At 35.4% G+C, this 12021-nt stretch overlaps 1 protein-coding gene across 1 annotated transcript; it reads left to right on the forward strand.

The window, feature by feature from the left end:
• The first annotated feature begins 1849 nt into the window (after window positions 1-1849).
• Window positions 1850-8033, forward strand: LOC107804036 (glycine-rich domain-containing protein 2). Its single transcript, XM_016627848.2, has 8 exons — window positions 1850-2329; window positions 2439-2553; window positions 2856-3245; window positions 3902-4165; window positions 6007-6527; window positions 6623-6747; window positions 6971-7131; window positions 7215-8033. The coding sequence occupies exons 1-8, from the start codon at window positions 2154-2156 to the stop codon at window positions 7749-7751; spliced, it is 2289 nt and encodes a 762-aa protein (XP_016483334.1). The 5' UTR covers window positions 1850-2153; the 3' UTR covers window positions 7752-8033.
• The last annotated feature ends 3988 nt before the right edge of the window (window positions 8034-12021 follow it).

Consider the following 12021-nt stretch of genomic DNA (forward strand, 5'->3'; position numbering starts at 1 on the left):
TTCATTGTTTTTTCTTTTGATCTCCATGCTTGCATGTAGCTTAAGTCCATACCATATGCTTTTTGGATGTCTCTCTGGATATCTGTTGGTGTATATATGGTTTTCGGGTCAACAAGTTTATCTTGTACCACAGCTGCAACAAAAACTGAGACAACTTGCATTTGTGAACAAAATCTCTTATCAGCTAAACAACTGTGGACAAAATTAAAATCCGTCACTTTAAAAAGATTTGATGCTAGCAGGCTTGATGCTTTAAGTCTCCAAGTGCATCTTTCATCCACGCATTCAAGGGTATACCTATTATAATACAAATACAATTATGTATCATGTTTTATTGATAAAAAACACACACAAAAATCCGTACAATTATATACTCACATAGTATACTCTATTGGTATACTTATATACTTTATCAGTATCATATTTTGCTGATAAAAAATATAGACAAAGCAGCACAATTCTATACTCACATAGTATACTGATTTAGCATACATATATACTATATTGGTATTATGTTTTACTGATAATAACAAAGACAAACCAGTACAGTTATATACTCGCATAGTATACTGATATAGCATACTTATATACTATACCAGTATCACTGATAAAAAATACAGACAAACCAATACAATTCTATACTCGCATAGTATACTGATTTAGCATACTTATATACTATATAGGTATCACATAGTTTTTTACTTGAAAACATGGAGACAAACCTTCTTGGGCATGATTTATTAACCCGATATTGACATTTTTCTCTAACGACATATTGTTTCATAACAAGAGCGAGCAGGTTCTTGTCTTTGTAAATTTGTCCTTTTTCAACTTTTTGATGAAATTGATCAGCTATGATGTTTGCATCATCGAGTTCTAAACCGGTGTCATCTCCTTCTTGCACATCAAACATACTAATCATATCAGTGCTTTCAAATTGTGCAATTTCTGATGAAATTGGAGCAACATCGAAACTGGAGGTGCTTGCAGCTATAGTATTTTTAGCAAACGACACACATAGGGGAAGTGTTGTCATCTCTGCACTTAATTTTTTCAATTCCATGTAAACAATAACACTCATATCGCTGCAAATTATAATTGGTGGATATCCTTGAGCAATAACATACTGAATAACTATTGTGTTACTGTCCTTTTGCAGTTGCTTTGCAATTTCTCTGAGAAGTTGTTCAAATTTCCAATAGATCTTTATTAGAATTACATCAACATGAAAATTTATGAAATTATTGTTATCATCCCATTCTCCACTATGCTGCAGCAGAATTGGTATATTTTCCATGATTCTGAAGCTATAGTCACGTTTATGTCCAAAATTGAGTCTCAACAATGCAAATTTCAACAGTGTTGATGTCAAATATTGAATTTCAACAACAGATTTTTCGAAATCAAACCTCTAGATCTCTAGATCTTCAAACCGAGATTAGAATTTTCAGCTAAAAATTCAGAAGTTTGAGCGCTAGACTTCTGTAATACTTATAATTTTTGACATTCTGCTTTGCTGGCGAAATCAAAATCCGAAAACAACAGCGAAATCAAAATCCGAAAACAAGATGCGAATCAACATCTTCGATCTGTTCTTTCACACTTATCGATCTTCAAATTAGGGGATGTTGGTGGAAATCTCAATTTTGTGCGCTTATTTTCTAAAATTTTGAGCAGTTTTTGGGTTTTTATAGGTAGGACATTAAGCGTGGGATAATTATTTTGATATACTCGTTTGTTTATTAAATGAGTAGGGAATTATAATTATTTAATGTGTAGAATTCTTTTATGGACAGGGTAAATAGTTTCACTTTTATAGGTACTCGTGTCCTTTCCCCCAATAAAATTTTCAATAAAACAAAAAAAGGGCCCTTATAGACAGACACACAGCCATGAACAGTAGATCGCACCTGAAAAGTACAAAGCATACGTTGCACGTGTCGAATTTTCTCATGTCCCTATAGACTAAAAACATACTTTGCCACCATTAACCTCTTTCCATTTGTTTATTTGAGGAGCAACAAGAGCCCTTCTCCTTCAGCAGCTAAAAGAACATGCCTTTTTAAGAAGAATCCCGTCCACTCCTAAACTTTCTTGTATTACATGTTTCAAGTTACTATTTGGGTGCAGCGCAGAGTCTTGAAAAAACAAGAATGTCAACTTCAGATGGTGCTTTTATGAGGAGCCTAAGTGAGATATCTGAGGAAGAAACTGTGCGTTTGAGTGTTGATCTTGTTGCCGCTTCCAGGCGAAATCTTGGATTCTTGAGACTTGTATCTGAGTCTCATTGGCTTCACGAGAAACCCACCATTCTTGAATCTATTAGAAGGTTAATCACATTATTTTCACATGGTTAATGCTCCGTAATCTTATCTGGGTGCTGGTTTCTTGTTCATTTGACTGATGGAACTCTTAATGAGTTTTATTCTTATTTGCAGGTATGATCAGTTATGGATGCCATTGATTTCTGATCTTTATAATGGGTCAACCCCTCCAATGATTCTCCCTCCTCTTGATATTGAATGGGTTTGGTACTGTCACACCTTAAATCCGGTAAGATATGGAGTACATACTAATACAGTGAAAATACTAGTATATTTTTTTCTTGATTATGAGAAAATATTGGACAAAAAAATGTTATCTTTATCCATAAAAGTTAGTTCTACCATATGAAGTTTGAGGAGCTTCTAGTTTAGGAAAGAGTAAAGTTACATACAGAAAAGCTCTTCCTTGCACTCCCTCTTAGTATTTTCTCTTAAATTAAACTGAAAGTAGAGCTTCAAAATGCACTAATACAATTGTGTACAAAATAGTTCTAATTAATGCTAAAGCATATTTGGATATTTTAATTTCAGGTCAGTTACAGGCAATATTGTGAATCAAGGTTCTGTAAACTCATTGGAAAAGCAACTATATTTAATGAAGAAAATGAAGAGTATGCATTAAATAGATGCAAAGAAATTTGGGTTCAAAGATACCCAACTGAGCCTTTTGAAAATGAATCTGACTCCAATTTACAGCACCCTGTCTCCATTCTTCACGAAGATCTGCATCTGCTAAATGAAGTATCCAAACAAAGACATTTATACACCAAATTTTCTGAGCCTTATTATTCAGAGATTGTTTATCTGATAGCAGCTCGACAACGGTATAAGGGCTTTCTGTATATGATGCATAGATTTGCAGATACTTGCTCTATTTTAGTCCCTACTTCAGATATTCTTCTTATGTGGCTAACTCATCAAGTAAGTGTCTTTCTTTGAAATTTACATATTAAAGTTTTTGTCTACTGGTTCACTTCTTTGTTCTATAGAGAAATCTTTAATTTCCTTATCCATTTATTTTTGGTGAAGCAGTTAGGAGTTAGGACTTTGAGAATGGCTTCTTAAGATAAGTTAAATAATTCATAATCGATTAATAAACTTTTGGGTTAATTGTTATTCTCAGAAAATACTTCATTTAGTCATTATCTTAAAAAAAAGGCCAAAAAGATGCATTAATTTATTACATGGATCATATTCTTTAGGCATCAGCCTGGCCAGTTTTCATTGGCATTCACGTTGCTAGTAAAAGATTTCTGATTTTAATATTGCAACAAGAATAAAATACTTAATACTTTATTCAAATATAGTACACTATCAATTTTATTCAGCTTTTAGGTAGTATGGTGTCGAGATTTCTGTAGTGTTTGTCATAACCTTGATGTCATAATCCTTGTGGCTGTTCACCGTGATTCCTGACTCATTGGTCGACGTGGATCTTGTACTATTTGGTTACTTAAATATTATTTCGAATGTATTATTTCATCAAGTTGAGATATGTTTATTGTCTACTGATCTATAATGACTGTAATGTACTGATGCTTTGCAATTTTTTCGGTTTTTATGAATTGATTAATCAGAGTTATCCTATTGCGTACGCATTGGACACAAAGGGGTTGGAGGAGGAAATGAGAAAAGTAGTAGGACCATGGGAGGTTGTGAAGGAAGAAGGAATTGAGGATACAAAGAAACTATGGGAAAGAATATATGATCAGCCATATGAGAAAGCTGGTGGTTTGGCCATTGGAAAGGCTGTTGAGATCAAGCCGCCTATTCACTGGGAGGTCACAGATACTGACGTTAATGCAAAATACTCATCCATGTTACCACGGTTCTTGCTTGAGGTGAGTTGGATCTTTTGCTTTCACGCTTCGCAATTTCCCACTTGACAATATTAAAATTAGGACATATTAAAATGCAGTCACGGGGCGTAGGGCATCCTAATATTGACTGTTTGATTGGTTTATGCTAGCTTTTCTCATTTCTTCTCTCTTTTTTATTTCTCCTCTCCAATAGTTGCAGTTATATTAAACTCAAGTTGGACTTCTAAAGATATATTAGTTTATATCCAAGTTGATGCCCTATCATCATCTGATTAGGTCACATTTAATTATTGATATTTCTCTTTTGTATCACTCTTTACTTTTCCTTTCTTTTCTCCTCTTCTGCCATTTATTTGGTGTTTTCATGATTTTGGTTGGGAGGTTATCCTTATGTACACATCAGTAGATAGGTCTTTATTCTATCCATGCCTACTTGTCAAGTTTATACAATTATAGTGGTTATCCTAGATAAAGGTATATAAAGGGGTAAAGATGAATTTTCAGAAGTATGTTGGAGGAAGGTGCCAAAGCAATTAGTTACCTGCACTTACGTTAGAGTGAGAAGTAAAAGTAACAATCTTTTAGGGCTTTCCTTGGCTTAGTAGTTGCATATTAAAGCAATATTTGCAGATGCTTGTCGTATGAACTGAAACTTTTCCAAAAATAGGAAAAGCAGTTGAAGGTTTTCCTTAAGTCGCTTCTCTCTGTAATTTTTCAAAATTTTGGATAACTTAAATCTCTGTCGGAAGATTGTTACAACATAAAATGATGGCTGGATATTTTGGAAAACTTTGGGCGAATCTGGTGCGTATTATGGTGTCAATCAACTAGCACCTGGAGCCAAATCATGCAAGGAATTCATAATTGAAATTTTTCATGTAGAACGGATGGTTTGGTCCATCCCGATCAGACCACCAATATTTTCTCTCACTTAGTGTTATGTATGGTTAACTGGAACTAGCAGAAACAAAAATAAGTGTGAGGGATTCATGCTTCGGAATCAAAATGCATGTTGACATGTCTCGTTTGAATATATCACATAAGATCCTTTTGTTATATAATGTGATTCATGACCAGTTTAGGATATGATCTTCTGAATCCCGTTTTACTAAAATAACAAACTTTTGTTGTACTTTCTAGAGCTAAATTTATGCTGCCTGTAAATCAGCAAAATACATACTCCTGTATGTATGATTATAATTTATAAAACTTGTTGCCTTTTCCTTTGCTCTTTAGGATATTGTGAGTCAGATTAAAATCACTGATGTAATGAAGAAGGCAATAAGTTTGTTATGCTAGTTGAGGACATAATCAGAAATAAGCTTGTCTAATAAATGATCAATCCACCAAGAACTGCAGCATATATTCGGCTTTTCTCAAGCATGGTTACTCAGTGGTCTGACCGCTAAGCAGACTAGTTCAATGAAGCAATTGTGCTATGGAGATTTTTCCTTATCACTGTCACACCGATGGAGACTAGGTTCCATGGATAGAGCTTTTTTTTGGTAATAGAATTTGTTCCTAGATTTCTGATGTATTGGCTTGAATGATAAAACTTGAGCGTACTTTGTCAAAGGAATTAATCTCTGTTTCCTGATTAAAACTATATGACATCATAACTTAATTGGTTACCTGTCGAATGGTATGGAGGTTGAGCTCAGACATAGCTTTCAGACGCCCATTCTAGTTAGTTAATTCCATAACAACAGCGTCTCAGGTTTATCGACTATAGCTTCTTTTTTTTCTTTCTATTCTTTTCTTTTTCTTTTCTTTGGGTAGGGGAGGGGAATTGCATTGCACTGTTGCACTGCTATCAGGAAGGGATGATTAAAAGGCTGGTTGTGCTATAATTTGCATTACAGGTTTGCTTAACAGTGAAGCTAAAATCAAAGATGAAACCTTTGAGCTGCGATGCATCAAAGGAGTTCCTACGTCTTCAGATGGTCAGATGTCACAGGGAGCTCAAAACAGATAAACCACTCTGCAACTTCACGTCTCAAAGGTGGCGAAAAGCTTTGCATCTTTATTGTGAGTTTGGAACGAAAGGATTGGTTCTTGAGGTTCGCCAACGTGGTGGTCGCTGCATTAAAGGAAGTAGCCTGAGAGAGAGTGTAACATTTCTTTGGAATGATTTATTACGTGCGCCTTCTCTCACTTTGTCAAAAGAAATTGACCAAACAGTCAGGGTAGCTACCTCAATAACTCCTCCTGCCCAAGCATCCTACTTGTTGAAATGTGTACCCGATCGCGTTTCAGATGATTCAGGTGCCATGATATCTGATGTTATTCTGAAAATGAATCAGTATCGTCCCCAAGAAGGTCGATGGTTATCTCGCACTGTTCTGGATCATGCAGGCAGGGAATGCTTTGTGATTCGATTTAGGTAGAGTACACGAGGATTTTTTGACTAACTGATCGATCATATGCATACACTTGTGTTTTATTTTCTGATCTTCTGTTCTGTTGTCAATAAGCTAGAGTTGGAAGCGGCTTTTGGAGGAGAGGACCTGAAACTCCTTCAGCTGTAAAATGGGAGGACCGCATTATAGAAATACGTGAAGGTCATTGGTCCTATGTTGCTGGTTCCATAGGTAGAGCACCTGGTATGTAATATTTCCTCTCTCTCTGACCCCCTATGTGCCTGCATCTGTTCTTCTGGTCCAACATTCATTTCAACGATCAGGAAAAGAAAATTAAAAAGATTTACATTTGATCTGTTAGTAACCAACTCATAGTAGAACATGTTGGTTTTCAGAGGATGCTTCCCATTCTAGATTTCCTGCCTAATTTGTGGTGTCATTTGCTTGTGTTTCTCATCTAGTACAGAGAAAGTGGTAGGTTCTGCAAAACCAAAAGATCCACCAGAAGGATGGCATTCTCTGTGGAACCTTTCAACTGGAGATGAGCTACTAGTACGTTCGGAATCATCAACATCCAGTTCAGGCTTAAGTTTCAGCCTCATAAACCAGCAATCAACTGATTCAGCGGTACAGTGTATTTAAACTTTGATTTGATTGCAGCAACACCTTGCTAAAGAGTATTGATCATCTTAAGAACACAACCCCTGCAGGTAAAGTTATTGGAAGGGCGGCAAATGCAGTATGAAGTCAATAACTCTGGCTCGGCTGAAGAGACAGAAAATGCGCCAAAAGAAAAGTTAAAGCAAGTTGAAGACAAAGAAGACGGCGGATTCATAACGGTAGTTAGGTTCTCGGAGAATGACCCCGTTGGAAAAGCTACAGCACTGCTTAACTGGAAATTATTGGTGGTGGAGTTTTTACCTGAAGAAGATGCTGTATTCGTACTTCTTCTTTGCATGTCAATCGTCAGAAGCATATCGGAAATGAAGAAGCAAGATGTAGGAAGCCTGTTGGTTAGAAGAAGAATAAAAGAAGCAAAACTCGGTGAGAGAGATTGGGGCTCAGTGATTCTCCACGCTTCTTCATATTCTCCGTCGATCTGTTCACCTTACCTTCAGACTTGGTATTGGAACGCAAAAGCAGTAATGGGATCACAAGATAATATCCCAAGGCTACCAGCTCCAGCATTGACTTATACACAGGCTGAAGGTGGAGACAGGTTGTACAAACAGGGCATAATCGATTAGGGAAATGTTTTGGGAGCGGGTTACAAATATACATTTTTCAGTGAATATTTTTTTGGAACCCCAGGAAAACCCGCAGCCGCTACAGCCTCTGCCTTCGAGTGAGCACAACACCTTCGGGGTAGCTCAATTGGTTTGGAGGGCGGTCATCCATGGTTTGTAGGGTATTACCTCAGTGAATTTTATTAGGTGCTTTCTCTAGGGTTCTGGGGAAGACCGAGCCCCCTTCTATGTAGGATGCTTCTTTAATCTCTCTATCAATGTTTGGTCCTATCAGTTTACGAATATTCAAGTCTTTAATCCACTGGTAATTATATTGCATCAACCTGCAAAATCTAGCTGATTTGATGACAATTAGAAATTGAATTAAAAAATTTATGTACAGTAATGAAAATATTCTTAAAATAGTTTTCATAACCTATAGCATAGAAACTATTACCCTAAATGTCAACTATATGTCATGTAACATAAGATCTCCCACTTGTGTCAGATTGAGACTTTGGTTAGTTGATATAACATGGTCCGGTAAAGAAAACATTTCAAATTTGTTTCAATTAGTCACACCTGCTATCAACTGCTAAATTCAAATAGTTCACATAATGCTATATAGGACGACAAGTGGAGATTAGAAAAATAAATATTTTAATACCATATGTCTTTGAATAGTAAACGGAAGGACAACATCGGTCAAAATTTCTAGTATATCAATCTTAGGAATTAATCTCCATCTCCACTTGTCCACTTGATACTTTGTCTTGTAGTATATATTATGTAATCTTAATTTAGAACAATATAAAAGGAGTATTGATTCCACATTTGAAAAGTATATTAAGTTCCTTGGATATTCTTTTCAATAGATACTACTTCCTCTTTTGCGCTGCAACTTTGAGTTTATTAACATGGCCTAGAGAGTTGCCAGGCTATGATTGATGGATTATTATTTCTCCTTAAAGAATCGTTAGTCAATTCTTCAGGATTATTCCATTCAGTACACTATCAATAATTTAATACAAACTTTGTTAATGCATTCTGGCTTTTAAGAAACCATACGGGAAAAGAAAGGGTCCACACCTGCCCTTCTAGTAAACTCGAACAATTCCCTAATAACTAATGACCAAATGCAGGAAAAAAATGTATAGCATCTAATGTTTAAACTTAGCAAATGAATAAAAAACATATATATTTTGTAAATAAATTTTTTTAATCTAATCATAATTAAAGGATATAGTATATATTTTTTTAACTTTTATAATTATATTTCTTAATTTGATATAACGTGGTTAGGTATTTATCTTAAATAAATGGAGTAGTTTATAGAGTCTGGAACCAAAGTGTGGTTCTTTTGGACTCAAACGACAAAAATAAGCAGAAAAAAAATTGACTACTATTTTATATATAGCGTGGTTATTCGCTGCGCTATATTTGAACTTTCTTGCCCCACCAATAATTCATCTGTACTTTAGTAACCCACTAATAATTCATATGGGTATAGCGTATGCAGTGTAAGCACGTGATTTTTGCCCAATATGAGAATTACTCCCAAAAAATTCAAAAATAAAATAATTTTCCTTGGTGTGCAATTTTGTGATATTTTGTGATATTTTGAATAATTATTTGTATTTGTCTGTGCATGTTTATTTGCTAAATTAATAAAAAATACAAAAATATGTCGCATTTTGCATGTAGGATTTAATTCTACAATTTGTTAGTAATTAAGTTTGTTTACAAAAAAATAAAAAATTTACAAAAATAGGCATCGTTTGCATTTTTAGCATTTAATGTTCAAATATACAATTTTATGCTTAATTATTACTTAATTGTGCGTTAATTGTTATTGGGAGTTAATTTGCGCTTTTATAACTTAATTTAGTTCTTAATAATAATTTAAGTATTTTTATAATTTAGTTTTAGAGAAATAAAAAGAAGAAAAGAGAGCGAAAATATAAAGAAAGTCGGAATTGGGCCTCTTCTTCGATTTCAAGCCACAGGCCCAAAAAATGGCCCAATCTTCCCAAACGACCCAGTCCATTTCGAACTGGGTCGACCCAGTCCATAACCCAACACCCTTATTATCTTGCATTTCAAAAATAAAACAAAAACAAAAAGAAAAAACAAAATCAAAAAACCCTAAACATCCGCCACCCCCCTCCCTATCTTCTTCTTCAAGCTCCCCTACATAGCAACCATGGCTGCCCTATCCCCTCACCCAACGACCACCCCCTCCAGCCCTTCCCCCTCACCCCGTCACACTCACACACACACGCACCAACAACTCCATAGATGCCCTCCTCCATCAAGCTTCGTCATCGTCGAGTTTGAGCTCATCCATGGCTTCCCCTACTGCGTTCAGCTGCTTCTCCTTCTTGCTGCGTTCAGCTGCTACTTCTTCTTCATGTTTTCGTCGTCCCAGCGCCGCCTGCTGCCTCGTCCAGTCCCCCCCACGTTGCTGCGTCTTCACGATTCCAACAGAACCAGTCGACCAAACGACCACAATCCCGTCCAAACACCCAGCTCCACCATGTCGATGAACAGTTCGTCGACCACTGCTCCGACACGTCGCTACTGCTGCCCGTGTCCAGCTGCGACGAGCAGCCATGGCTGCTCCAAACGGATGTCGTTGCTCCAGCTTCGGCGTGGACATGGCTACCATTGCATCGCCTCAATGTCGAGCAGCTGTCCGTCGACCTCCCCGTCGGCTTTGTCGTCGCTGTTTCTCCTTTTCCTCCATTGATGCTGCGTCGAACCTCCATTGCTACTGCTTCGACGTTGCTTCAGTCAACTTCTTAAATTCGAGTTCGTCGTTGGTTAGTCGTTCGTCGTTTCAGTCCGGTTAGTAGTTTTTGAATTTTATTTTGTCCGTAATTCGTTTTGATATTTCTCGAATCTAAAATCGATAGATATTTGATTTTTGGTTTTGTTCATGTATTTTGATTGAATTAATTTTCAGATTTCAAATGGAAAGTTAATTAGTGGCTTTTCATGTTTATTTCATGTTTGTTTTATTGTTTAGGTAAGAATTTGTTAGTTTGATGTTTGTTAGATTCAAATTGAAATTTAATTAACTGTTTCTTCAATTTGTTTCATATGTTTATGTATTGTTAGAAATTGTTAATATTGTTAAGTTCAAGCTTAAGTTCATAATTGTTTCTTCGTTGATCTTGTTATTTGTCTAAAAAAAATTTAGTTGTGTTAAAGGAAATATATTGATTTAATCGTTTGAATCCGTCATGCTTGTTATTTAATATAGATTTCATTCATGTTCATACTTTGTTTGTTTGATCTTGAATCCGAAAATAGGTTTGTTGTTGCTAAAAATATTGTTCAAACAAATTTTAGTTGTTCTTTGTTGTTCAATTTGTGTTCATGTGATATTGTTGTTATGATGTTCATCCGTGTTCATATTGTTGTTTGAATTTATATAAAAATTGTTCATATTGGCTATATTTTGGTTGAGTGTGATTAATTGATGTGTTATAGCTGATGGGTAGTTTGGTAATTTGCAGTACGTTCAGGGGTAGTTTGGTAATTTCAGTAAGGTCGGAGGGGTAGTTTAGGAATTGTACATTTTGTAATTTTTTATGTGAAGCATGGGGGACAAAATGAAATGGGGTGGGTTGTGATATAGTTGTTTAATATAAAGGGGGGACAAGACAAAATTTAGTGGGGGGAATCTTGTATTTATTTATGTTAGGCATGAGGGACAAAATATAATGGGGTGGGGTTGATATATTTATTTAATGTAATAGGGATGAGTGAGAAGATAATGGGTTTGGTAGGAGAAAATGGGTTAATTTTAATTGATTAAAAGATTTATGGGATGTGATATATATATAGAAGTCTTGAATAGAGATACGAGAGGAACATCTTTTGTTTTCTTTCATTGTTTGAAATCAGAATTAATTGTTTTTCATAAAAGCTTGAAGCTTTTGTTTTGAGATTAATACTCCACCGGTTTGCAAACTCTGTTCCTGGGTTGTTACTGCTATTGGACTTTTGTTGCTGTGTTGTATTGTTATTACTGCGTGGCTGACTTTCTTCTTCTTATATTGGCAATACCAGGTACACAACTATAATTTTGGCATTTTGTAAGCTGAAATGAAGAACGGAATGTTAAATTTTTAATTTAGTTTTAATTTTTTTTTGTATTGTATTTAGATTATTCATGTATTATTATTTTGTCAATCACTGTCAGTTGGCATAATTAGACATGTTATAGCGATATATTAAATAACGCCTTAACCGGATTATTAGGAAATATATTCAAGACAGATTA

The sequence above is a fragment of the Nicotiana tabacum genome, chromosome 7 (assembly GCF_000715075.1).
Source record: "Nicotiana tabacum cultivar K326 chromosome 7, ASM71507v2, whole genome shotgun sequence".
NCBI classification, from domain to species: domain Eukaryota; kingdom Viridiplantae; phylum Streptophyta; class Magnoliopsida; order Solanales; family Solanaceae; genus Nicotiana; species Nicotiana tabacum.